The sequence below is a fragment of the Oncorhynchus gorbuscha genome, linkage group LG05 (genome assembly GCF_021184085.1).
Source record: "Oncorhynchus gorbuscha isolate QuinsamMale2020 ecotype Even-year linkage group LG05, OgorEven_v1.0, whole genome shotgun sequence".
In the NCBI taxonomy this organism is placed as follows: Eukaryota; Metazoa; Chordata; class Actinopteri; order Salmoniformes; family Salmonidae; genus Oncorhynchus; species Oncorhynchus gorbuscha.
In genome coordinates this window covers 52,970,121-52,997,772 of record NC_060177.1, presented here as the reverse complement: position 1 = coordinate 52,997,772, position 27,652 = coordinate 52,970,121, and the positions used below count along the sequence as shown (strand labels likewise).

The window sequence follows — 27,652 nt, the reverse complement described above, 5'->3', positions numbered from 1 at the left end:
TGTTCTTTGTCTTTTGTCAGACCCAAGCCATTGAACTATAAAGGCCAGGACGTTAGGAATGTGTTTCACCTCAGGACCCCTGAAGATGCTAATAACGTAGCCAGGTTGGCCAACAACAAGAATGCTGTGATTGTGGGAACATCCTTTGTTGGTGAGAGAGATGAGACATGCAGTAGATGTAAATTCACACATGTCGAATATTTATAAAGGGTTCATGAAGGCTACGTTAAAGCCTTAAAAATTGTAGCTTGTGGAATCTTTTGTGTTTATAGTAGTACTGTAGCACTTCTATGTGTGAATGAGTAATCATCAGTGTTCTGCGTTAGGTATGGAGGTGGCTGCCGCTCTCACTGACAAGGCCCACTCTGTCTCCATCATTGGGATAGAAGCAGTCCCTTTCCGGAAAGCTCTGGGAGAGAAAGTAGGGAAAGCCATAATGAAGGTAGGGACCCGCCCCTGGGAAAATGGCCCTGATACCTCTAGAACACCCTCATCAGCATTTATACACATAGAAACATATACTATAAATGTGAGTCATGTTCCTTGGGCTCAATGCACCAGGCACCAAAAGGGAATATGTCTAGTACAGTATATTCTTATCGGTGCTCATGCACTTATTTAGACAATCAGGTATATATTGTCCATTTTAATCCTGTTTTTTTTCCAGGGGAGGGTATACCGGGTGTATCCCTGGTGTGTGCATGCATGCACGGCCATGTGTGTGTAGGGCCTCCGTATACCATGTTGTTGATGTAACACTGCATGTTCCCTGCTGATAAGACACAGCAGAGGGAGACTGTGGAAACAGTCATGCCTTGTACCATAATACATAGTGTTAATAATCCGTTATGAAGAGGCTATTTATAGGGAGGTTTGCCGCCTCACCGCCAGTTAAGCTTAACTATTTGAGAAGTAGCTTTGATCTTATGAACCTTAACCCAGTGCTCTCTCTGGCTCTGTCTGTCTTTTCAGCTGTTTGAGACGAACAGGGTGAAGTTCTACATGTTGAATGAAGTGTCGGAGATGGTTGGCCATCATGGACAGGTATTCCGAAAGTGAGAGAAACAGCATGACATTATGCACAGTTGGCTCTCTCCTTCCTTCGCACTGCTGGCCAGTCAAGACCATTCTCAGGCTTCGCCTAGATTCTCTCCCATGGATTTCGCTATGGCGGAAACTCCCTCTTTGCGATTGACACACAAATCTATGAGAGGAAGTGTGCAAGTATACACTTGGGGAGAAGAGGAATCCAGCCATTAAACGCTGATGAATGGGTGTGATTTGACCCGAGTAGACCACAGAGTGCCAACAAGCAAAGGATAGGCAGCCCAGATAACAACCAGTTACAACCTCCATTTGAAGTGTGACTCAGTAAAAGAAGCGTGTGCCAATACTGGTTTTGCAACAAAACAAAGATACTTTGTACTCAAGCAGTAAAGTAGCAGAACTGAGGGTAATCTAGTGGTAATATTACGTGTGTGTTGCCTCACTGTTTTTGTCAATGTTTTGTTTTGTTTTATGTTCCACAGTTGAAAGAGGTGGTTCTGAAGAGTGGGAAAGTACTAAGGGCGGACGTGTGTATTATTGGCACAGGTGAGGTGGCCAGCTCAGAGACACAAACGCTCGTTTTGCGATAGCCTCAACTTTAGCAAACGCTCATTTCAGTGGCCGTGCAGGAGTGTAAATGTAGAGTTCAACAAATTCAACCACTAATGTTACTCTGATTCCCGGTGGTGAATTCATGGCGGTCGATGTCTCTTTAACCTGCAGGGTCAGGCCCAGCCACTGGATTCCTGAAACAGAGCGGAGTTCACATGGACTCCAAGGGTTTCGTCCCCGTCAACAAGGTAGAAACGACAATGATGACGCACAACAATTCTGTTGACGCATAAATACTTTGAATGCACTCATTTCAGTCAAACAATTCCTTTCAGTGCCACTCTATTGCAATGATGCACAAGTGTTGCTGGGTCATTTGTAGCGCTAGAGCCGTGAGTTTTTCATCAGTTGCCTAATTTGTCAGGTGGCTTGTCTAGTACGAGATCCTCCTGATTTCCACATTGGCTCCTGTATTCTTCTGGATAACCCTTGTCGTGGAAATTTCCTCTATTTACCAAATCATGAGATCAAACCACACACAAGTCAGAGTTAGTTATCAAAGTCCATCTTTAATTATTTGAGCTCTATCACAACCCTGTGACTCTCAGATCAATTCAGTGTCTATCAATGAATTCTCTGAGAGTCCCTTCCACATTTCAACTGAGGTCCTTTATAGCAAAGACACACACAGGATAAGACAGCATCGGCATAATTCATCGTTCAGCTTTGTCTCCTTTCTCAAACTCAGAACCATAAACCAATCCTCCATATCAACAGGCATATATCAAATCCATTCTATCTTGACAAGATCACAGAGACACTGGCACACAGACATTGTGGAGCCAAGAGATACACGCTTGATCTCTCCCCTCTCTCCAGCCCAAACAACTTAGTCTTGATATAGAACAGATACTGCAACCCCGCCACAGTATTATACAAACACATTCTGATGAGAAGTAACTTACAAACATATGATGAATATAAAACATCTTACCTATGTTACCAACCAATTCTGATTATTCCCCAACACCCTCTAACCCGCAGACAATGCAGACTAACATTGATGGTGTCTATGCCGGAGGAGACATTGTGACATTTCCTTTTCCGGGGCGGAGCAATAAGAAGGTGAACATCCCACACTGGCAAATGGCCCATGTGCACGGTAAGTGTTCGTTGTTGTGTTAATAAGGTGTTAAAGGAAACAATGCATCATAATGAAACAAATACCAAGAGATTTTGGGGTAGAATTTTCATATTTCCCCCTAAAGCTTGGGTGGGCAACTCCAGTCCTCGAGGGCCTGATTGGTGTCACAGTTTTGCCCCAGCTAACACACCTGACTCCAATAATCACCTAATCATGCTCTTCAGTTTAATCAAATGACATTCTAATCAGCTGTGTTCACTAGGGATGGAGAAGAAGTGTGACACCAATCAGGCCCTGGAGGACTGGAGTTGCCCTGCCCTGAAGGGTCAAACACTCTGCTGCATATATGGGGCTGGATTTGCAGGGGATTGTTTTTATGGGACCTTTTTCTATTTGTTTGTGATTGACAGGGAGAGTGGCTGCGCTCGGCATGATGGGAAGACCCACTGAGATCAAAACTGTGCCCTATTTCTGGTCAGCCATGTTTGGGAAAAGCCTACGCTACGCAGGTAAACAGAGCCTCATTCCACAACCATGGTGTTGCCAGCACCATGCTCAGTCTAACCCACTGAAACGTTGGAAACTTATTTTTTTGTTCTTCACATAGTTATACAGGTGTTGTTCATGCACTGTATTCATTGTTTGGGAAGCGTTACATTGGGACTGAATAGGTGGGGGGGAGTGATCTGCAAATAGTGAGTTGGTAAGACTACTACAAATGCTTTCCTCCAAATGCCTCTGAGATTGTAGCGCCAGTACTGCCACCTAGCTGTGAGGCCAGACACTGAGGCTTTTCAGTCATTTTAGGATTCAGAAGTAGGCCATTTGTGATATGTATGGTGGTGGTGTGGCACTCTGTTTACAAACCTAAAGTGTATCTATTCTATCACCAAGGTTACGGGGAGGGCTTTGACGATGTCGTCATCCAAGGGGACGTGGACGAACTAAAGTTTGTGGCCTTTTACACCAGGTATGTGTCCAAACACCATCGTGGCTGTCTACTGAGATGCTTTCAGCCATCAATCCTGGTTGTTTTGTAAAGTAAATCCTCTGTTTTTTGTTGTTGTTATGTTTAGTTCTTATATAATCCAGTAGAGTTCATCCTTACCATAGAATGAACTCCATTAAACCTAGTTTGTTGTCTAAAAGTTGTTCGGGGTATCTCTCCCACCTATAGGAGTGAGGAAGTGGTTGCTGTTGCCAGCATGAACTATGACCCCATTGTATCCCGTGTGGCAGAGGTCTTAGGGTCCGGAAAGACGATTAGAAAGCGAGATGTGGAGTAAGTGCATGTCTATGCTCCTCTACAAATGTTACCAAATGATGTGTGATAACTGTGAAAGACATTCTCCTATGTTAATAAGCAGAGGAGGGTTTACATACATTTGCCAGTGGGTGTCTGTCCGTTTGAAGATGTGTAATGCAATGCTTTACTGTAAACACTGTCTTACTTTCTCTAATGTTGAACTTTCATTTTTTAATTGTGCACTCACACAAAATGAAGGCTGTTAACCCGACAACGCAAGTACGAAATCTAAGACGCATGCCTTTCTCAATCCCTCCACGAACAATCCCCTCATGTGAAACACTGTTGGAACACACACACATCTGCCTCGGCATGCTTATTCTATACATGCAGTTCAGTTCCAGCCGTACACTCTTGTTTTCTGTTCAGAGCCTAGACTACATTACCCAGGTCATTCTTGTTTAAACTGCATAATATGCACTCTGAGTGATGTTTTCTGTTCAGAGCCTAGACTACATTACCCAGGTCATTCTTGTTTAAACTGCATAATATGCACTCTGAGTGATGTTTTCTGTTGTTTTTGTTTCCTCTACATTGCAGGACAGGGGACATGTCTTGGTTGATAGACAAAGGGTCGCAGTGAGCGAACCTCCATGTCTCAGGCTCTCCGTGCGTCTGGGTTCTGTTGGACACTAGAACATGGACACGTTTGGTGCTGGTGAGATGCCGTGCAGCCATACTGTGGACATACAGCAGCAGACCCCTGTCTGGGACTGTTGGAGTCACTCCCCTTGGAATCGAGACTGAGATGGTTCGACAGAGAACGTCTACGGTGATGGATTACATACTGTATTCTTACCAATAACCTGAGCCATACACGGTTTTAACACGCTTCAATGCCGTAATGGCAGAACTGTGTGCTCATGGCTATGTTCTGCGATTTCACAGTTAAAGCAATCCTGGATGCAGTCTCTGTGCTTCTGCATGATGCATCTACCTGTACACTTTGTTTATAAAGGGCCGGAGAGGGGTATTGCATTTTTTTGTATATGCAACTTTGTATATAGTTCTAATCCTCAATACACTGTAACAAAACCGGGCTGTACAATTTTAAACTGGAGTTTTCTAAGGTTGAGATCAAACTAATTTAGTTGAGTATGCTCATGTGGGCTAAAACTGACCAGGTACAGTATCTGGTAGTTGAAATAATAGGATTTGTTATAGATTGTCCAGCCCCAATTTATAGAAGCAAAGACATTGTTACCTATCGAAGCCACACAAAAACGACGCTTAGATTTGCCAGCGTTGCAATTAGACCTTCAACTGCAATGTTTGCCTCAACCATAAATTGCACATAATGCACATAATCCGTAGTTGCAGTAATTGAATGTCCCTTTCCCCACCTGACGCGTACGCACACGCACACATGAAATCCTCACAATATGATTACAAATCATTTTTTTATGGAATACAATGCATCCCTTCTTATTGGTGGTGACATTTGTTGCCTTGCTCATACAGATGCAGGATCTTAATTTGATACATTTTTAGTTAAGGCAAATCATGTCTGAAACGTTTAAGTGGAAATGTCAAACTTTTAGAAGCCTTTAAAAAAAATGGAATACACTAGCTACAAGTTTGCATTTCCTGCATCGGGGTGATCAAATTAAGATACTACATCTGTGGATTGCACAAACGAGAAATTGAAATGTACTTTAATCTATGTTAATGCTTGCGCAATAGAAAAGGTATGTCTGTGCTTTCTAACAGAACTTAAATGACTGTGGTTCTTTTTAGATATGGTCATGTAATATTTGCTGAAGGCTATGAATGCTCTTTGTTACTAACTCAGGGAACTGAAGTTTGAGGCCTGGTCACATTGGGGTTGGTCCTGTTGCAAAAAAAAATATATTAACTTGTTGCTTTTATTTTCTTACCATATATTGGTTCTGTATTTTGAAGAGGTCTTGTTTATCATTTCCTCAGATATGTAGAGGAAGAAGTATTTCCATCTCCATTTTGGCATGTTGAAGATTCCAAAATACTTCATCCCTGAGGTGAAAAACAAGACCACATTTTAAAAGACATTCTTCATACAGAGAATCTTAAATGGTAGTTTTTTTTTTAAAAAATGGAAACTTTGAAATAAAAGTATTCAATAATGTTTCCTGTTCTGCTATCAGTATGTATTGGCATTAAAGCTATATTATATTTTATTAAAGACAATGACACAAAGCCTTTTACAAGAATTACAAAAGAGGATCTTTTTACACAGCAAATTAGCCAGAGACACCTAGTGCTGATTTTTCAGTGTTGATTCAAGTGTTTCATTCACTCTGTGTGGTGTTAATCCAAAACCATGACCATCATTATATTTCCCAGCATGCTCTATTGCAGGTAAGTACATTTTTTTTATGTACATTTGATTAATTAATTTCATGCTACTTAAATGTTTTTCTAAACTAATCCAATCGGTTACTTGGACTTTTGCAACCGTTACTGAAATGGTTGTTCCTGTTAAGATGGTTTCCTGTTTGGTCGTGGGTTACCTTTAGTCTAATCAACCCATTCATTCTAAATGCAGGTTGTGGGTAATACAAATTCTAAATGTTGCCTATCTCAACTCTGGCTGGATTCCAATAGGAATTACACATCACTTTGCAAGCCAGCATAAAGTGACCTGCAGGGCTGATGTGGCCTGTAAACTTGTGATGTTATGGTTGATACCAGAGCTCCGAGACATGCGTCAAAATTGCTAACGCCTTGATCACACCGACAGTGTCATTGCACAAAAAGGTACGCCGCATCGTCTGGATGTGTAACAAAAGTTAAACATTTACCTTCTGCTACGATTTCTGTCTATGCATACAATTTGACTCATACTTCGATAAATCAAACGAACGCACAGCAGCAAGCCAAATGCAATGTCCCATTGGAAATGAATGTACTTCTGGTGTACCAAATTGCAAGGTCTGTGTGATCGAGGCATTACTTCGAAGAAGCGTGTATCACTTTATCAGAAGTATGTCAATGACATCCGACGCTTCATTTGATCATGTGCTTCTTTAAACCATGTTTTGCACTGATTGGTTCAGGCGCTTAAGAGTCCAAGCTGCTACTGGACACCGTACTTACAAATATAGTTAGGATTTGTTACAAAAATTTAGTGTAGGGAACTATGGAAATTCAGGGATATGATGGTATGAGGTCAGATCCAGGTGAAGGCAAACTTTTGAAAATTGTTTTATGCGAAACACATTCAGCACTTTTTTTAAAAAGTCTTAAACTGGGTAGTTCAAGCCCTGAATGCTGACTGGCTAACAGCCGTGGTATATCAGACTGTATACCACAGATATGACATTTTTACTGCTCTAAATTACATTGCCAACCAGTTTATAATAGCAATAGGGCACCTCGGGAATTTGTAGTATATGGACAATACGCCACGGCTAAGGGCTGTGCCTAAGAACATCCCTTAGTCGTATATTGGCCAAATACCACACCTCCTCGTGCCTTATCGCTTAATTAAGCATCCCAAATAATGCCATCGATATACATTTTTGAAAAATAGGTAACTTGAAGGCAAAAAGGGAAGCATGATGTGAATCTGGTTACAGGCTACTAAAGACAATTTACCACTGCACCAGAGTTTTGATTAAAACAGTGAATATTTTTATTTTTAAAATCACACTGCCATATTGCTGGCCAGATGTCACTAATATGCATTGTGGACAGAGCCTCAGTTTCCCGTCACTCTTTTAGGAAAACTATGCCTTACGAAATACTAAAATTGTTCTAAATTTGCTTAGGATCTCACTTGAAGGCTACAAGACTGAAAATGGATACAGTTATGGGTAGTAACTACACTTCACCCAAAAGGCAAGGCACACTGGGAAATATGCAAATAAGGCTTTACACAAAGCAGTGTGTGAACCTATACAGACACTGGACCATTTTTAAATGCAATGTTCTAGTTCTCAAACTGATCCCTGGTTTGTGATCATGGTAGAAAATACACAACATTACACAGGATTAATCAGAAAACATTTAATTACCTTATATTACATTGTTACAGAGTATAGCTTAATGTATAAGAGACCTACTTTGAGGAAATGCAACACGTAAACTAGGCTTATCAGACGGTTGAACATTCTAGAAGTTATACAAGCAAAAAACAAGATACATTTACATAATTTAAGTATATTATATTGAAAAATAAATAACATCGGAAACACCAGTACACAAGAACCCTAATACATGTAGAAACAGCACCATTTCACAAGAACTTCAGTTGTGATTATTCCCTAAAGCTACATCGAAGACATACCCAAACTTTGTGTTTCCAGTTTGAAACATTATTGCAAACAGCACACAGTGGAGGTATTCTGCATTGTACAAGTATAAATGACCCCAAAACAGGCACCTTATGAGGCCAATAAATATATATATATATTCTATATACTGTATTCATTTTTTTATTTCACCTTTATTTAACCAGGTAGGCTAGTTGAGAACAAGTTCTCATTTGAAGGCATTAAATGGTTATTTTACGTTTCACTGATCCAAAGACTAGCAGTAAGACAAACGGCATACTAATCCATATAATTGAGTATTATAACCAAGTACTACCAAACAAGGAGACATTCAGAAGGTGAAATACACATCAGTGCTTAGTCAGGGCTTCACTTCACAAGTAGGATTATAAACTGGGTGGGCCGAGCCCTGAATGCTGATTGGCTGACAGCCGTGGTATATCAGTCTGTATACCACGGGTATGACAAAACATTTATTTGTGCTGCTCTAATTACATTCGTAACTAGTTTATAATAGCAATAAGGCACCTGGGGGGGTTTGATATAGGGCCAATATACCACAGCTAAGGGCTGTGTCCAGGCACTCCATGTTGCATCGTGCTTAAGAACAGCCCTTAGCCCTGGTATATTGGCAATGTGTCACACCTCAGGCCTTATTGCTTAAATACTTCTCACACCTTTCACTACTACTATACTGTGCTGTGTGAACCATTCTACATTCTGTATTGGGAATCTTTCTCATGAAAGGAAATAGGAGGCAGGAGAAAGCATTGCCCGAACTGACTGTTCTATTTAATTTGCTAACCATGTGGAAGCAGTCTTGCTAAAAAAAGTCTGGCCTTTTAAAATAGAGTTTGTGTGTCTCCATATTGCCATAAAATAGCATTCCCTGCCACACACACAGTGTTCTCACGTCATGATCATCTCTACCTTTGCATTCCCATAGAAAAGATAATAAATCGCTGTCGGGACACTCGTTAATGTTAATCAGCATTATGGAGATTTTTGATTTCTTGTCCAGAATACAGACACTTCTATTGATACTGTAGTTTGTAATACAACATATTCATTACAAAATGTCAAAGGATCCCCCAAGCACGTTCAAACGTTAGAATCTAAGATGTTTCAAAAAGACATCAAGAAACACCTTGCCAGCAAATTGTTTGCTTTTTAGCTTAGAGAGTCATTTAAGAAAGGTAGCCTATAAACAAGTAAACAGTCCCATACATGCTTTCAGATGTAAATACATACACGTCCTGAAAAAGTCACGAGAAATTTCAGATTGAGATACTTCTTAAATCACAGTTTTCCAAATAGAAAAGGCACTTTATATTTCTCTCACAGTTATATACTGTATCCCACAAATTGAGTTCTACACTGAACAGAAATATGAAAGCAAAATGCAACAATTTCAAAGATTTGACTCAGTTATAAGTCAATAGAAATAAATAAATTAGGCCATAATCGACAGAATTCACAGGACTGGGCAGGGGCGCAGCCATGGGTGGGCCTGGGAGGGCATAGGCCCACCCACTGTGGAGCCAGGCCCAGCCAATCAGAATGAGTTTTATTACAGAAAGAAATACTTCTCCCTCTGCCCAGTGGCATATAAATGTACCAGAAAGCTTCCCAAATTGTGCAATCCTAGGCATGTGAGCCCTTGATCAGTGTGATTAGGAAAAGACTTACGATGACGTCCTACAAAACAATTAATCGACGAGAAAGTCCGGCATGTAGATTTCCGATGGATCCGCCCGCCCCTTATCAGAAGTCATATTCAGCAGCACACTGTGCGAGATACTCCTCGTATAGTTTTCCCTGTTGAAATAAGTTGAGAATGGAATACAGATGATATGTACCCAGTAGCGCATTTCATGCCTCAGAAATATATCTAAATCGACACACTTGATATACACAACTTCTTCGACCGAATTGCTGAATGAGAATTATTGCAATGAAATCGCACCTTCTTGGCTTTGACGACATCCTGGACGTAATCGCTGTACTCTGTGAGGCTTCTCTTCTCCTTCTTCGTAAGAGTCCTATTCCCTTGGCTGAGGACACAATCACATGACAACGGCTGTCAATCAAAGTGGGAAATGTTTTTCATGGGGGGGGGGGACTGGAGTAAGCAATGGATTAGTGTGTGTTTTTTGTGCGTGAGAAAAAGAGAGAAACAGTGATTCTGCTTACCGGGCAAAATACTTGGCAAGACAAAAGAAAAAGTAGCAGAGTACACCAAATATGATCACAAACAATATCTGGAAATCCTCTGGTATCCAGGTCCACAGAAAGACAACTACACCCTGTTGAGACGAGCATAACAACAGCAGTATTTAGAACAGTATTTTGAGGCAAACAGGATATTATTCTTATTCTTGGTTGGTCATGCTCATTAGAGCTGCGTCGTAATGCATCTACAGGAGTGCCTAGGGAAGAGGGCTAGGGGGCGATTTGAAATTCAGGGTCTGAATGTTTGAGTCAGGGGTTAGGAGTCAGAGGTTACCTACCATGGAGAGCCCAAGGGCTTTGGCCAGCCCATCTCCCAGCAGCTCCTGCAGCTCCTCTGGAGTTAGGGTGTTGACGACGAAGCTGAGGAGGAAAAGGCACGGCAGTAGGATGCCCAGTGCCCCACACAGGAAGGAGTGCAGACGGACACTGCTGTTGAAACTCACGTCCGCCCTGCAGGAACACAGACAGAGGCCCAGGGGTTAATGGAGCTTTGAGAGGAATAGCCTGGTCCCCTATTTTTGGGGTTCAGTGCCTTGCTCAAGGTTACAAGGGTAGAATGACACCAGCAGCTCTCCAGTGGCCAGTTCAAGCCCTATTTTGTCCGTCACCCGGCCCGGGACTTGAACGAGCAACCTTTCGGTTACTGGTCCACCTCTCAAACCACTAGGATACCTACTGTTTCCTTCTCTTACCTGTCCTGGGACAATTTGCTGTCGATTGTGGAGGAGATGAGGTCACAGTCCTTCTCCAGCTGGTCCAGTGTCTTCTGGACGGCCTGGTTGATGGTCTTCTCTATCGTCTGACACACTCCGTCGATCTGGTTCACACACCGGCTCGGCTGGACAACAGGACAGAGGAATAAGCAGCCAAACTCTTGGTCACACAACATCCTCCTCCATAAAGTACACAATGCATTTTGATCACTTCTGATGTTGATTTACTGTATGTGTTTTGGAGTTTTGAGAAGGAAAGACTGGAAAGTTTGGCCTCCCTCTCTCAGCAGTAATTCATTGGTGCAGGACGAATGCAAAAATCCACCGACCATCCATCGCACAGCCTGACGACCATTGATTATCGGATGAGGGAGCGATTACTCAGGTCTGAAGCTGCTAAAGGTGGCTGATCAGGCCTGGTGGTTTATAACCCCTAGTCCCACTGAGACAGAATGTAACTCTCCCAGCTGTCATAACACAAGTGATTCATCCTGTTCTCAGCGATCCACAGTCATCAGATCTCCTGATCAGGAGGATTTACCTTCCACAGCAAGAGTGCCTTAAATCCATACCTAACCAAACTACGTTCAACAGCTGAAGATCGATTACAGGGAGTAGGCTACACTTGACGGAAATGCTCTGAAACAACTCCATAGCCTCCCTCCAGAGGACAGTGTCATGGGTTTAATATTTTAATAAAACTTTTTTATTTATTCTCATCCCATCCACATGGTTTCAAAATATAATTATTTTGCACATAAAAGCCTCATATATATCCTACTTGCCCTATTAATTATCAGTTCAGTAGAAATGTATAAAAAAAATACCTGGTAAAGTAGTAGCTGAAAAGGAACTCTTCAGCTTTACCACTACTTGATTGACTTTGTCAAATTAACTGTGAGGCAAGCTAAACGGGGCAGAGGGCGGTAGGGCCTAAATATCCTGTGAAAAAACACCAAGACATTTTGTTCTCATTGTACATACACATTGAAATATCAGGAAATGCTTTGAGAATACCTTTCAACCTACATTTGTGACTTTGTGCGGAGTTTTATATTGAACGAGGTCTCTATATCGAACGAGGTCTCTGAGACAGACTTGTCTAGCCTTAGTCCGTGGTGTCTTACCTTCTGGGGGTTAGGGATGTATATGGTGGGCATCTCAAAGCCACACTTGTTCAGCCCCGGTCGGCGACACAGTTCCTGAACTATCTGCATCATGACACGCTGTTCATGGGAAAACAACCAAATGAAAACTCAAATCAAATCACATTTATTTATTTAGCCCTTCTTTCACCAGCTGATATCTCATAGTGCTGTACAGAAACCCAGCCTAAAACCTCAAACAGCAAGCAATGCAGGTGTAGAAGCACGGTGGCTAGGAAAAACTCCCTAGAAAGGCCAAAACCTGGGAAGAAACCTAGAGAGAGGAACCAGGCTATGAGGGGCGGCCTGTCCTCTTCTGGCTGTGCCGGGTGGAGATTATAACAGAACATGGCCAAGATGTTCAAATGTTCATAAATGACCAGCATGGTGAAATAATAATAATCACCGTAGTTGTCGAGGGTGCAGCAAGTCAGCACCTCAGGAGTAAATGTCAGTTGGCTTTCCATAGCCGATCATTAAGAGTATCTCTACCGCTCCTGCTGTCTCTAGAGAGTTGAAAACAGCAGGTCTGGGACAGGGAGCACGTCCGGTGAACAGGTCAGGATTCCATAGCCGCAGGCAGAACAGTTGAAACTGGAGCAGCAGTACGGCCAAAACAAAAGGTATTCTAGAGAGATTTCATGTATGCAATATTCTAAGTTTGGGAAGTAACATGTGCTATAACACATATTATAAGCTGGTTGGTTTGAGCCCTGAATGCTGCTTGGCTGACAGCCGTGGAATACAGTGCATTCGGAAAGTATTCAGACCCCTTGACTTTTTACACATTTTGGTACGTTGCAGCCTTATTCTAAAATGGATTAAATCGTTTTTTTCCCCCCCTCATCAATTTACACACCCCATGATGACAAGGCAAAAACTGAAATATCAGACTTCCTTTACTCAGCACTTTGTTGAAGCACCTTTGGCAGCGATTACAGTCTCGAGTCTTCTTGGGTATGACACTACAAGCTTTGGGGAGTTTGTCCCATTCTTCTCAGCAAATCTTGTCAAGCGCTGTCAGGTTGGATGGGGAGTGTTGCTGCACAGCTATTTTCAGGTCTCTCCAGAAAATGTTTGATCCGGTTCAAGTTCGAGCACAGCCTGGGCCACTCAAAAACATTCAGAGACTTCTCCTGAAGCCACTCCTGAATTGTCTTGGCTGTGTGCTTAGGGTCATTGTCCTGTTGGAAGGTGAACCTTCACCCCAGTCTGAGGTCCTGAGTGCTCTGGAGCAGGTTTTCATTAAGGATCTCTCTTTCCCTCGATCCTGACTAGTCTCCCAGTCCCTCCCGCTGAAAAACATCTCCACAGCATGAAGCTGTGACCACCATGCTTCACCGTAGGGATGGTGCCAGGTTTCCTCCAGACGTGACACTTGGTATTCAAAGAGTTCAATATTGGTTTCATCAGACCAGAAAATCTTGTTTCTCAGAGTCCTTCAGGTGCCTTTTAGCAAACTCCAAACGGGCTGTCATGTGTCTTTTATTGAGGAGTGGCTTCTGTCTTGCCACTCTACCATGAAGGCCCAATTGGTGGAGTGTTGCAGAGATGGTTGTCCTTCTGGAAGGTTCTCCAAAGAGGAACTCTGGAGCTTTGTCAGAGTGACCATCATGCTCTTGGTCACCTCCCGACTAAGGCCCTTCTCCCCCAATTGCTCAGTTTGGCCGGGCAGCCAGCTCTAGAAAGAGTTTTGGTAGTTCAAAACGTTCTCCATTTAAGAATGATGGAGGCCACTGTATTCTTGGGGACCTTCAATGCTGCAGAAATGTTTTGGTACCCTTCCCCAGATCTGTGCCTCGACACAATCTTGTCTCGGAGCTCTACGTTCCTTGGACATCATCGCTTGGTTTTTGCTCTGACATGCACTGTCAACTGTGGGACCTTATATAGTCAAGTTTGTGCCTTTCCAAATCCTGTCCAATCAATTTAATTTACCACAGGTGGACTCCAATCAAGTTGTAGAAACATCTCAAGAATGATCAATGGAAACCGGATGCACCTAAGCTCAAATTTAGAGTCTAATAGCAAACGGTCTGAATACTTATGTATCTTTTTTATTTTGAATAAATGTGCAAACATTTCTAAAATCCTCATTGTGGGGTATTGTGTGTCGATTGATGAGGATTTAAAAATAAATGTAATCCATTTTAGAATAAGGCTGTAACGTAACAAAATGTGGAAAGGGGGAGGGGTCTGAATACTTTTTGAATGCACTGTATCAGATTGTATGCTACGGGTATGACAAAACATTTATTTTTACTGCTTTAATTACATTGGTAACCAGTTTATAATAGCAATAAGGCACCTCAGGGATTTGTGAATATGGCCAATATATCATGGCTAAGGACTGTGTCATAGGCAGAGTGCCTGGACACAGCCCTTAGCCGTTGTATATTGGCCATATTACCACACCTCCTCGGGCCTTATTGCTTAATTTTGATGTGATAAAAATAGATGTAATTAAAATTGCCAAGTTAAATGAAATTGTTATACCATACAGCAACTGCCATAACGTGCTTCAAAATCTAATCCATTCTGAACCAACAAGCATAAACCAACACACATTGTTCTCCACAGACATCGATCCAGTCACTGCATGGACAGCAGAGGGATCTAGATGGAGGTTAAATGGAAAGTACATCGTCAAAGAGTAACTGACCTGTCTGTCCGTCTCCCTCCCGGCTTCATCTGCCTTGCTGAGGTAGAAGCGCAGCTTGTCCGCAACCTTATCGCTCAGCTTCTCCACAATGTTGAGCGTGCGCTTGCACAGCGCCTGGCCCATAGGGTCGAAGAACACAAAGACCAGGTCCGCCTGCTCCCCTGGAAAGAGGGACCCCCAAGTAGAATGCGTTTATAAAAAGATACAATCAAATCCGTCCCAAAGAATATTTGTCACATGCCCCCGAATACAACTGGTGTGTAGACTTTACTGTGAAATGCTTGCTTACGAGCCCTTCTCAACATTGCAGAGTTTAGAAATAGCGACACAAGAGGAATAAAATACACAAAAATGTAGCTATATACAGGGAGTAGCAGTACCAGATCAATATGCAGGGGTAGGAGATATGAGGTCGATATGTACATGAAGGAAGGGTAAAGGGACTAGGCATCAGTGATTACAAAAGATCCTCTTTGTGCTATCCCATCCTCCCCCACGCACCAACATACCAGAATGATTACACAAGATGATGCAGTCCTGCCTATGTGACGGGATCAGGGTGTGTGCGTGGGTGAGAATGTGTGCGTTAGCTGCATATCAAGCCACACCAGCGAAGGGAATGAGTCATACCAAACGAGGTGATCGCGCGGTTGACATCAAAGGGATAGACCATGTCCCCATCCACCAGGCCCGGTGTGTCCACGAACGTCACCAGACTAAACTTCTTCTGCTTGGAGGTGGAGATCTCAGCCGACAGATAGTCCGTAACACCTACAACACACGACGACAAAGTCAGCCGGACCCAATTGGCTCCCGGTCCCTCCCCCTTGGCCCGAACCCTTTAACTTGATCAGATCTGTAAGGTCTGGATAGGTGTAAGCAGTGTAATGGTGGAGCTTCCACCATATTGCTTCTGCCTTCCATATCTGCAAACATTGAACGGGCCAAGAGGAAGAGGAAAGGAGTGAATTGGGACTGTCTGTGTGCATACAGTGCCTTCAGAAAGTATTCCTACCATATTCATACCCATTGACATATTCCACATTTTGTTGGGTTACAGGCTGAATTCAAAATTGATTACATATATTTTTTCCCTCAGCCATCTACACACAATAATGACAAACTGAAAACATTTTTTTATTTTTTTTTAATGTTTGCAAATTAAATACATAAATATCTCATTTACATAATTATTCACTGTGTCAATACTTTGTGGAAGCATCTTTGGCAGCGATTACAGCTGTGAGTCCTTCTGGGTAAGTCTCTAAGAGCTTTCCACACCTGGATTGTGCAAGATTTGTCCATTATTCTTTTAAAAATTCTTCAAGCTCTGTCAAAATGGTTGTTGATCATTGCTGGACAACCATTTTCAGGACTTGCCATAGATTTTCCAAGTAGATTTAAGTCCTCTCTGGTCTTTGCGGTTGAATCTGTGTTTGAAATTCACTGCTCGACTAAGGGACCTTAAAGATAATTTGGGTACAGAGATGAGGTAGTCATTCAAAAATCATGTTAAACACTATTATTGCATGCAGAGTGAGTCCATGCAACTTATTATGTGACTTGTTAAGCACATTTTTACTCCTAACTTATTTAGGCTTGCCAATAACAAAGGGGTTGAACACTTATTGACTCAAGACATTTCAGCTTTTAATTTGTAATTAAGTTGTTTAAAAAAAATGTCAAACATGATTCCACTTTGACATGATGTGGTATTGTGTGAAGACCAGTGACATTATTTGTGTAGACCAGTGACAAAAAAAAAATCTAAATTTAATTAATTTTCAATTCAGGATGTAACATAATAAAATGTGGAAAAGGTCAAAGGGTATGAATACTTTCTGAAGGCGCTGTAAAGGAGGCTGGACTAAAGTACGGCCCTTCTGGAGAACTTGTGGGTGATAAATAAGAAGTGGAGTCCCGTTGAAGGCTGTCGGCACCAAAATCTGTTTTATTTGTTGCCCATAAACTTCAGTGCGGTCAATACTTGGAAAGCTGAGGACGATGCCCGCAGCGCTAGTCTGCAAGAATGCAAGGACTGTCTATTCTACATTTCTCTAAGATTTTGCATACGCCTGCAGAGACAATTAGGATGAACCATTTGTAAACAATTTCAATAACATTTTGATTGGATCCAGAGCAAGTAGTACAGTGCAGTAGGCTACTTCACTAAAAACCCTCTACTCAGACAAAAACAAAACACGGCCTCAGATCAACCCTCAATTTGACTCGTAAGGTCTGAATTATGCCTTTACCATCCCCTTCTGTAGAGAGGTCTGTAGTCATAGTTACCCACAACAGCTCTTCAACTGGCAGCTTTACAGAGGGGAGTAAGACATAAAGCTAGCCAGTGAAGAACGACTGTGAAGCAACGCACAGTGGGGGTTACATGACACACACACAAACACACCATGCACTGCAGCTATGACTGACCCTCCCCCTCCCCCAACCCCTTCCCTCTCAGAATCAGAACAGGATGACTGTTGAGAGACACATAGCCACCTTCCTCCCCCACTTGGGATGACACTGGGGCTTTATCATTGCGAGAGGCAGGTGTTACCAGCCAGTACAAATCACAGCCTTGTGCTTCTCTTGCTGTTGGTGCACATTAGCATTCCCAACATTCTCCTATATCAACGCGGCTGCTCGCTCCCCTAATGCGTCAATCTCCCTAGCGGCTCGAGACGAGATGAGACGTCTCCATAGATTTCCACCCACACGGCCCCGTCTCCAATCACAACACAACCAAGACTCAAGGACAAGGTCCCTTTCACGGCACAACAGAGGGGCATGTCAAACACAGTTAATGAGGTCCAGCACCCATTACTGCGCTCCAGTTGGGTTCGGTTCTAAGACATTAAGGGTGCAGCGCAGACTCCTGTGCCTGTCCCTATAGGGGTTGACAGACAGAAGACAACTTGTGCTTTTACCATTGTCATTATGCAAGAAGAACATCTAAAAATAGCCAAATCAAATAGATTAGATACAGACATGCTGCCCCAGTATGGGATAGATTCCTTCATTGCAAGAGCCCCCCCCCCCCCCGGCATATCCGGTGCACCAGGATAAGGTCAAGGGCTGCAAGACAACGTGACCCTGCGGGGCAGCACAGGGCAGGGGGGGTGTTTATATCAAGTATCTCGAAGTAGAAGTGCCGATTTAGGATCAGTTTTGCCTTTTAGGTCACAATTAATACGATTGTAGGGACAGGGGGCGCTGATCTAGTTTTGATACATGTGGCTCCAGAGCCGCCTGTGTTAAACCCAATCCAGGCAAACTCAAGCACTGTAGTATAGTATACCCGACCAGAGTTGGACCAAACTGACAGCTGTCAAAACGGATAACTTGACATGCCATTTTGATGCTGTACATCAAATTTGAGATCTGAACATGTAACCTCTTGACAAGACTTTGACTAAAGACTGTTGTTCCAAGACTGTGGAAATGACACGAAACATATTACTTGATTAAACACCTGTTCCTCAAGAGCAAGAGCACACACTCTTGTTCTGACAAGAGTATCAAGCAAATAGAGCAATTAGACTTGAAAGACAGTGTAAACCAGCAAACAAATGGCAATAATCACACGGAGGACAGATTTCGATGAGTCATCCTCCACCGCTTAATAACATCTCAACATGTCGTTTGAGTACGGCGTTGGTGTCGGTGGTGATGTGGACATAAATAGCTAGCTGTATCCAGAACAGATCCATGATGATTCTCCAGCGCCTCAGCGGGCGGCCTGTGGCTCCTCAGTCAGTGGCAGTGGCTGCTGCTGGTGCCTTGGCTAATCCATCTCTCACGGCTGTGACATTTCTCAGCAGCTCCTCCTCCTGTCCTTCTGACTCCACCGCACTGCCGTAGATGGGGCGTGTGACTCACAGCGCCATACAGTGCAGTGTGCACTCTGCACCCGGTGAACCCCCCCCCTCTCTCTCTGTGTACACGTCTCGCTGTCAATGTGGAGACACACTGAATCCGCACTGCACAGGCCCTCCCCTGGCCTTAGACACCTTGGACACACCCACCAAGACCGTATCTACATTCATGTTGCCAGCTACCTTGTAGCCATCAAATTGGAGCTCCAACCTACTGCAGCTACTCAACAGGCACTTTTCCTAAGATGACAGCACGACTTTGTCTGATGGTCCTATGTAATCCCAGTCTCATCTCCACCTCCCCGAGATATAAATGACAGTGAGAAGCAACCACACAGAGTCTGCCGCACAGATGAAGTGTTAAACCACACTGATGTCCCAAATGGCACCCTATATAGTGCACTACTTCTGACCAGGGCCCCATAGGGCTCTGGTCAAAAGTCGTTCGCTATATAGGGAACGGGGCTCTCGTCAAAAGTAGTGTGCACTATTATAGACATCGGAGACGCAACCAGACTATGATGACTCAGAATTGAGCGTTAGTCATCAAGACACACCACCTATAAGCTCTAGCTCCTATCAGACAGACACACCTTGTGGAGCGAAGCAAGCAGCAGTATGTTTGAACCAAGACTTCAGTAAGAAATCAATGCATTCCAAGTAGATTTGATGCAATGTTCTGATACCGTGGACAGTCACTTGGATCAGATTTACAACTTTAAGAAAAAAAGGTCCAATGCAGCCATTTTTATCTCAATATCAAATCATTTCTGGGTAACAATTACTGTGATTGTTTTCAATTAAAAGTGTAAAAAAATATTTAAAAATTTCTTAGCAAAAATGCAATTTCTCAAGCAACAATTGTGCTAGGACTATCTGGGAGTGCTCTGAGAGAGGGGCTTAATTGGAGGAGCCAAATGGGAGGGACGTGTCACCTGAAAACTATCTGTTTGTTATTGGTCTATTAAAAAAATATTTTCAAACAGCTCTTATATTAAAAGTTCATTGTCATAATTTTCACAATTTCATAGAATCATTCCATCCTCAGTGTGAAAAGATATAAAACACAGGAAAATCATGTTTTTGACTGCACTGCCCTTTTAAGCCTTTACACCAGCGTAAAGTTTGCATTAATTCAATTAAAACAGTTTACCGTGAAATGTATGTTCTTCTGTATTTACTAACATGTGTGTTTTAGTCCTCCCTGAACAAAATAGATGAAAACTTTAAGTAGCAAAATCTGCTCCAGACTAAACACTTTTCATGGTTCTGAGGGGCACCAAAATGTGCCTACCATAGGAATAATGGACAGAAGAACACAAACGTGCCATTAAGTTACAGGTGTGCAGACTCTCCTGCCGCTGTGAAAACGACAATGGGTTCAAAATAGGAAGACAGCATAAAAAACAACAACTGTGAAATAGACAGAATATAAAGCTGTGGAAGTTAGACGGCAATCAATTTTACGCCGTATTTACTCACGCAAGAGATAAACATAAAATTGTGCCACAAAACGGACTCGTAAACCAGGCACACTGGAAAGGATTTCCGACGACAGGGGAAACCCTACCTTTAAACTCCAGGAGTGGTCGGAAATGGGGGTAGAGATGGAGCGTGGCATTTCCCTGTGGAAGATTAAAAGCAGATAGTGAGAGAGGTGGTAGGAAGAGACAGAAAATGTCTAGCTACGTATAGACTTGTCGGGAGCCCAGCTGGTCAGAAAGATGTCTTCCTCCTGGAGTAGCCAGGCGAGGCGATATTCTTGGTCTCAATGCCAGGGGCTTTGCTGCAGCTCGCGCATGGCTTTAAGCCCTTCCTGTATATAAAGCAGATAATCCTTACAGTCCTGCTCTATAATTACATTATTCATCTTCGTCTCCTTCACCAAGGTAGGGGAGGGAGAGAGAGAGAAAGAAAGAAGCTTGTTGCCTAGCCTGATGATACTGCAAATATGCCTCTCTCCCTCATATATATATATATATATATATATATATATATATATATATGCACCCAGGCACTCTGGGGATGGAGCAGCATGCAGAGTGAGCCATCACCACTATACTACCATTACGTTTACACAGGCATACATGCATTGCTTAAGCAACCAAGAAAAGTGGCCTCTCATTGTAAAACTACACAGAGTTAAAATGATGTCAAAACTAGATTGAATGTGTGAAGCATTATCTGCGTGTTACATGGTACCTGCACGCTTGGTTTTTAAAACTAACCTAACTCACACGAGCGCAATTTCACTGCAGTGACATTTTTCAAGTCATAAAATGAAAGTTTGTTCGATTTTTTTTCAGACCTCAAAAGTAGAGTAATATATCAAGATGCAACCACGTCCCAATGTAATATACAGAATATATCATATGTAATTCAGCAGAAGCTTTTATCCAAAGCGACTTACATTTATACGTGAATACAGTGCTCTCCATAATTATTGGGATAGTGAAGCATCATCCATATCGGGGGGAACGGTTTAGAAATTACAGCACTTTTAATACATAGTCAACTCCATTTTAGGGGACCAAAGGTATTGGGACAAATTCACTTATGTGTATTAAAGTAGTCAAAAGTTTAGTATTTGGTCCCGTATTCCTAGCACACAATGAATACATCAAGCTTGTTAACCTATAAGCTTGTTGGATGAATTTGCTGTTTGTTTTGGTTGTGTTTTAGATTATTTTGTGCCCAATAGAAACGAATTGATAAAAATACACCTTATGGAACAGCGGGGACTGTGAAGAGACACACACAAAGTACAGAAACATTGCATACGCACACAAGCGCTAGCACACGCACGTACATTGTAGTACGGTGGTATTATACATTTTGTATTGTAGATATGTAGTGGTGCAATAATGTTATATGATGTGCTGTTTTATATTTTGTTTTATATGTAAATGTAAGTGCCTTAATGTGTTTGGACCCCAGGAAGAGTAGCTGCTGCCTTGGCAACAGCTAATGGGGATCCCTAATTAATACAAATACAAAAGTCAATAAATACAAATGGTAAATAATGTAGTGTAATTTTCAAGTCACCTTTATTGTAAATAAGAATATAATAGAATATAAGTCCTGAATTAATTGTGAATAACGATAATGAGAAAGACACAAATATCATACCCCCAAAAATGCTAACCTCCCCTGTTATTGTTATGGTGAGTGGTTCGCATTTCTTAACTTTGACATGTCATTATTCACGATTAATTCAGCACTATCCGTAATCATGGTAGCATCCACATCGATGTAGAAGTGTTAAGAAACATATTCTATTCTTATTTACAATAGAAAAGGGAATCCAAAACACAATACATTATTTACCATTAATTTCTATTGGGCACAAAATAGTCTGAAACACAACCAAAACAAACAGCCAATATATCCAACAAGTGTGTAGAGTTACAAGCTTGGTGTAATCATTACATGCTAGGAATGAGACCAAATACTAAACTTTTGACTACTTTAATATATACCGTATAGGTTCATTTGACTTAAATGTAAATGTAAATGTAATACTTTTGGTCCCCTAAAACAGGGGGACTATGTACAAAAAGTGCTGTAATGTAATTTATAAAACAGTTCACCCGGTATGGATGAAAATACTCTCAAATTAAAGCTGACAGTCTTTAACCTCATAGTCATCATATCATTTATACTTGAAAGTGCTGCAGTACAGAGTCAAAACAACAACAAGTGTGTCACTGTCTCAATACTTACGGAGGGCACTGTACATCAACGTGTAGATCCAGCTATATGCCTAAATCCCAAATGAGTGTAAAACGCTGTAAAGATTTCCTGAATATGTACCAGCGGTGACCAACAACAGGCTCCAGTGATCATAGTTATGGCTGCAATGAATGAGATTCATGGCGCCAGCGACAGTAAACCATTGGTAAGCAATTATTAGCATACCACATGGCTTACTGTTATGGTATTCAATCGCCACTGGCTGAAAACGAAGCAAGTTGTTTACGACATGGTTAAAAGAGCTTTGAGAGACATTCACGGCAGCGGTGGCGTGGTGCTACGAACTTACCGTCAGCGATTCTCTTTTCCGACCACTTGTTATAAACGTAAATCCCTGCGTTTCTATGGCAACGCCTGTTTTCTGTATATGTTCTTCCACATACCTGAAATGGCAGCAAGTGAAATTGAGTCAACAATTGTGTGAAATGCACTGCACATTGACAAATTCCACCACTAGGGATTTAAAATATATATATATATTTAAATCACAGAATCAAACTTGACGGTTATTATTAATTTCAAATATATGTGTGACTATGAGATTCATGATATCCTTTAGGATACAGTGTGATAATGAAAACGTTACACAAAGCAAATGCAAAACAAAAACATAAATCTTTACATGTCATATTCATTAAACAGACTCATACATCTACATTGTTAGATATTTCACATCATCACTAAATTGCTAGATTCCTTTCTTTCCATTAGGAAAGGGTCTCGGGTAAATAAATCACCGGATTGTTAGACCACAACGTCTAGGCTAATGCTGTATCTTGAGGCACCTCCAATCCATGTCCCTGTGTGGACATTCGTCAGCCACATTTTAACAAACATATTTGCCTCTTCCTTTCTCTTGCCCTCTTTCCTTCCTTCCTACACTCGACTCGGCTCTTGATTTGTGGCCTAGCCTATGCCGATCCTTAGCAGTGATACTAGGGAGCTATATTACCAATTAATAAACGAGCTTTTTCCAGCAGAGTGGTTCCCCATTATCATCACAATGATCTTCTTCCGTGGAGGAAGGAGCCGGAGACCCAGTCGGCTTGCTATCTTCACCAGCCCTGAACACACACAAACATACACAGGTCAGACGGCTTTCCTTTCTTTCGGACACTACCGTTTCAGTATGGATCAGGTAAGCCGTGCTATCAAATCTAATCAAATTTGATTTTCCACATGCTTCTCTGACAACAGGTGTAGACTAACAGTGAAATGCATACTTATTATGGGTCCTTTTCCAACAATGTTTTTCTAAGACCCCTTTTTCCATCTTTATCCAGATATCACAACATTTACTTATGCCACATTTGAAAGATTTTTTAAATGGTTGAAAAATGTATCTATGCCTTCATTTCCCAAAATGGAACATATGTTATCTAGCTCAGGGAATAGGCCATGAACATAGAGTAGGCCTTAGGCCCTGAGAGCATGATCTGGCCAACAAACTGCAGTGGTGTAAAGTATTTAAGTAAAAATACTTCAAAGTACTACTTACATTGTTTTTAAGGGTATCTGTACTTTACTATTTATATTTTTGCCAACTATTACTTCACTATATTCCTAAAGAAAATAATGTACTTTTAACTCGATACATTTTCCCTGACAACCAACAGTACTCGTTACATTGACAGGAAAATGGTCCAATTAACACACAACGGTCATCCCTACTGCCTTTAATCTGGCGGATTCAATAAACACAAACGCTTAATTTGTAAATTATGTCTGCGTGTTGGATTGTGCCCCTGGCTATTTGCCAATAAATAAATAGAAAATGATGCCGTCTGGTTTGCTTAATATAAGGAATTTGAAATGGTTTACACTTTTACTTTTGATACTTAAGTACATTTTAGCAATTGCATTTACGTTTGACACTTAAGTATATTTAAAACCAAATACTTAGACTTTACTCAAGTAGTGTTTTACTGGGTGACTTTCACTTTTACTCGAGTCATTTTCTATTGAGGTATCTTTACTTTTACTCAAGTATGACAAATGAGTACGTTTTCCACCACTTGACAAACTGTAGGCTATATTTCTTATTTAAAATATGACAAGACTAATATTGTATTTTTTTAATGCCAAATACACACCCAAACACTTGGTTAAAGACCTGGTTAAAAACAACAATACAAATAAGTTTGCCACTGTTAAAGACCCTGTTTGTTTGGGGTGTTTGACATATTAGTAGTGACAGACAACGCTTGATGATCAGAGTAGAATATTCGAGCACTTGTAAACACAGGCATTAACTTTTGAATTAATTGCTACTTTGTTGAACAGCAGGCATGGCGAATATACACGGCTGTTATATTGATCATATAGGCTATGTGTGTAGAAATAGCTTGCTATTTACCGTTTTCGCTGTCGATATATAAATTGTGGCATTCTCTCAAGATTCGTTCACTGGGTGTGGTGATCGCGGATTCCAGAGGGTTTGCCACAGAACGGGGCTTTCTACCGCCCGACATGACAGTTGTAGAACTACCTTCCACCATCTTTAAAATGACAGGGGGAACGTTTACGGTGATGCACAGTGTCTATGATTTGCTCACAGATAGAGCCATTTGCGTTTTATATGAGGTTACGGCTAGATTGAATACAGTTGTCAAATTGACGTCTAAAGTAGATTTGTTTTGTGCGGATTTTAGCTAACTCAACAGTTTTCCAAACCATAATTGAATTATCCTAACCTGCTACGTTAATTATCCTAACCTGCTGCATAAATTCGAACCGACTACGTAAAAAATATATTCTGTGCGAATCTGACATAAACCGTATCCCATCTAGGCTTGACAGCGCCGCCCTGAGACTAAAATGTGGAAGTACAGCTCGAAAGAACAAGGAGGCCATGTCAGTAGCACTGTTTACAGTAGTATTAATTTAGTAGACTATACATCACATAATATAAGTAAATAGAAGGGTCTCTTTTGTCTACAAATTGGGTGAGAATTTAGGCATTTTGACATTCCAAGTCCAATATGTTTGTGTAAACTTGTAAGGTTAGGCTACTATACAGTGGGGCAAAAAAGTATTTAGTCAGCCACCAATTGTGCCAGTTATCCCACTTAAAAAGACGAGAGAGGCCTGTAATTTTCATTATAGGTACACTTCAACTATGACAGACAAAATGAGAAAAAAAATCCAGAAAATCACATTGTAGGATTTTTTTATGAATTTATTTGCAAATTATGGTGGAAAATAAGTATTTGGTCAATAACAAAGTTTATCTCAATACTTTGTTATATACCCTTTGTTGGCAAGGACAAAGATCAAACGTTTTCTGTAAGTCTTCACAAGGTTTTCACACACTGTTGCTGGTATTTTGGCCTATTCCTCCATGCAGATCTCCTCTAGAGCAGTGATGTTTTGGGGCTGTTGCTGGGCAACACGGACTTTCAACTCCCTCCAAAGATTTTCTATGGGTTTGAGATCTGGAGACTGGCTAGGCCACTCCAAGACCTTGAAATGCTTCTTACGAAGCCACTCCTTCGTTTCCCGGGAGGTGTGTTTGGGATCATTGTCATGCTGAAAAACCCAGCCACGTTTCATCTTCAATGCCCTTGCTGATGGAAGGAGGTTTCCACTCAAAATCTCACGATACATGGCCCCATTCATTCTTTCCTTTACACAGATCAGTCATCCTGGTCCCTTTGCAGAAAAACACCCCCAAAGCATGATGTTTCCACCCCCATGCTTCACAGTAGGTATGGTGTTCTTTGGGTGCAACTCAGCATTCTTTGTCCTCCAAACACGACGAGTTGAGTTTTTACCAAAAAGTTATATTTTGGTTTCATCTGACCATATGACATTCTCCCAATCTTCTTCTGGATCATCCAAATGCTCTCTAGCAAACTTCAGACGGGCCTGTACATGTACTGGCTTAAGCAGGGGGACACATCTGGCACTGCAGGATTTGAGTCCCTGGCGGCGTAGTGTGTTACTGATGGTAGGCTTTGTTACTTTGGTCCCAGCTCTCTGCAGGTCATTCACTAGGTCCCCCCGTGTGGTTCTGGAATTTTTGCTCACCGTTCTTGTGATCATTTTGACCCCACGGGGTGAGATCTTGCATGGAGCCACAGATCAAGGGAGATTATCAGTGGTCTTGTATGTCTTTCATTTCCTAATAATTGCTGCCACAGTTGATTTCTTCAAACCAAGCTGCTTACCTATTGCAGATTCAGTCTTCCCAGCCTGGTGCAGATCTACAATTTTGCTTCTGGTGTCCTTTGACAGCTCATAGTGGAGTTTGGAGTGTGACTGTTTGAGGTTGTGGAAAGGTGTCTTCTATACTGATAACAAGTTCAAACAGGTGCCATTAATACAGGTAACGAGTGGAGGACAGAGGACCCTCTTAAAGAAGAAGTTACAGATCTGTGAGAGCCAGAAATCTTGCTTGTTTGTAGGTGACCAAATACTTATTTTCCACCAGAATTTGCAAATTAATAAATTAAAAATCCTACAATGTGATTTTCTGGATTTTTTTTTCTCATTTTGTCTGTCATAGTTGAAGTGTACCTATGATGAAAATTACAGGCCCCTCTCATCTTTTTAAGTGGGAGAACTTGCCCAATTGGTGGCTGACTAAATACTTTTTTGCCCCACTGTATACTGTAGGTCTAGTGAAAGGTCTGTAGTCACTAGGGCTAGCTAGGCTCTATAGGCTATAATCAATAAACTGAAGAAAGAGGTTTCAGGTTTTTTCCATTGTGAAAATTAATGTAGAAATGGAAATCATTTAAATTATAGCAAAGGCATGTAGCCTATCCGGAAACAGTGGAATGACCATTCTGCTGACCAAGAAGGGGCTTATGAGCTTTTCTGGTCACTTGACTTCACAAACAATGAGTTCTTTATAATCAAAAAGGAAAATTGCCACACTGATGACCATAAAATAGGTCAAATCCAATAACTCAATATACCTCTTCTTTGTTTTTGTGCATGGTTTTCAAGTAGGACCTGGGCTA

At 41.6% G+C, this 27,652-nt stretch overlaps 2 protein-coding genes across 10 annotated transcripts in view; one reads left to right on the top strand and one right to left on the bottom strand.

Annotated features, from left to right (window-relative positions):
• LOC124036032 (apoptosis-inducing factor 3) overlaps positions 1-6,230 on the top strand; it is a 50,480-nt gene extending 44,250 nt beyond the window's left edge. For all 9 annotated transcript variants that reach the window (XM_046350108.1, XM_046350107.1, XM_046350105.1 and 6 more), the window contains 10 exons: positions 21-151; positions 327-442; positions 973-1,044; positions 1,530-1,593; positions 1,771-1,847; positions 2,644-2,761; positions 3,154-3,252; positions 3,638-3,713; positions 3,921-4,025; positions 4,590-6,230. In XM_046350108.1, the coding sequence (XP_046206064.1) occupies positions 21-151; positions 327-442; positions 973-1,044; positions 1,530-1,593; positions 1,771-1,847; positions 2,644-2,761; positions 3,154-3,252; positions 3,638-3,713; positions 3,921-4,025; positions 4,590-4,632 (901 nt within the window). In that variant the 3' untranslated portion in view covers positions 4,633-6,230. The remainder of the gene's footprint in view (positions 1-20; positions 152-326; positions 443-972; positions 1,045-1,529; positions 1,594-1,770; positions 1,848-2,643; positions 2,762-3,153; positions 3,253-3,637; positions 3,714-3,920; positions 4,026-4,589) is intronic.
• A 1,791-nt stretch (positions 6,231-8,021) lies between these two features.
• si:dkey-98f17.5 (uncharacterized protein LOC569123 homolog) lies at positions 8,022-25,389 on the bottom strand. Its single transcript, XM_046350101.1, has 12 exons — positions 25,042-25,389; positions 23,638-23,749; positions 22,975-23,068; positions 20,503-20,557; positions 15,685-15,825; positions 15,055-15,215; positions 12,375-12,473; positions 11,227-11,372; positions 10,813-10,984; positions 10,496-10,608; positions 10,269-10,356; positions 8,022-10,120 (listed from the first exon to the last, which is right to left on the bottom strand). The coding sequence occupies exons 1-12, from the start codon at positions 25,181-25,183 to the stop codon at positions 10,067-10,069; spliced, it is 1,377 nt and encodes a 458-aa protein (XP_046206057.1). The 5' UTR covers positions 25,184-25,389; the 3' UTR covers positions 8,022-10,066.
• Between the last annotated feature and the right edge of the window lie 2,263 nt (positions 25,390-27,652).

Excerpts from the sequence above, each read along its gene's own strand:
- si:dkey-98f17.5 (XM_046350101.1), bottom strand. The coding sequence starts at position 25,183 with ATGGTGGAAGGTAGTTCTACAACTGTCATGTCGGGCGGTAGAAAGCCC. Across the intron at positions 15,826-20,502 it reads ACCACTCCTGGAGTTTAAAG|GTGTTACGGACTATCTGTCG; the intron begins GTAGGGTTTCCC and ends CGTGTGTTGTAG. Across the intron at positions 10,121-10,268 it reads ATGTCGTCAAAGCCAAGAAG|GGAAAACTATACGAGGAGTA; the intron begins GTGCGATTTCAT and ends TTATTTCAACAG.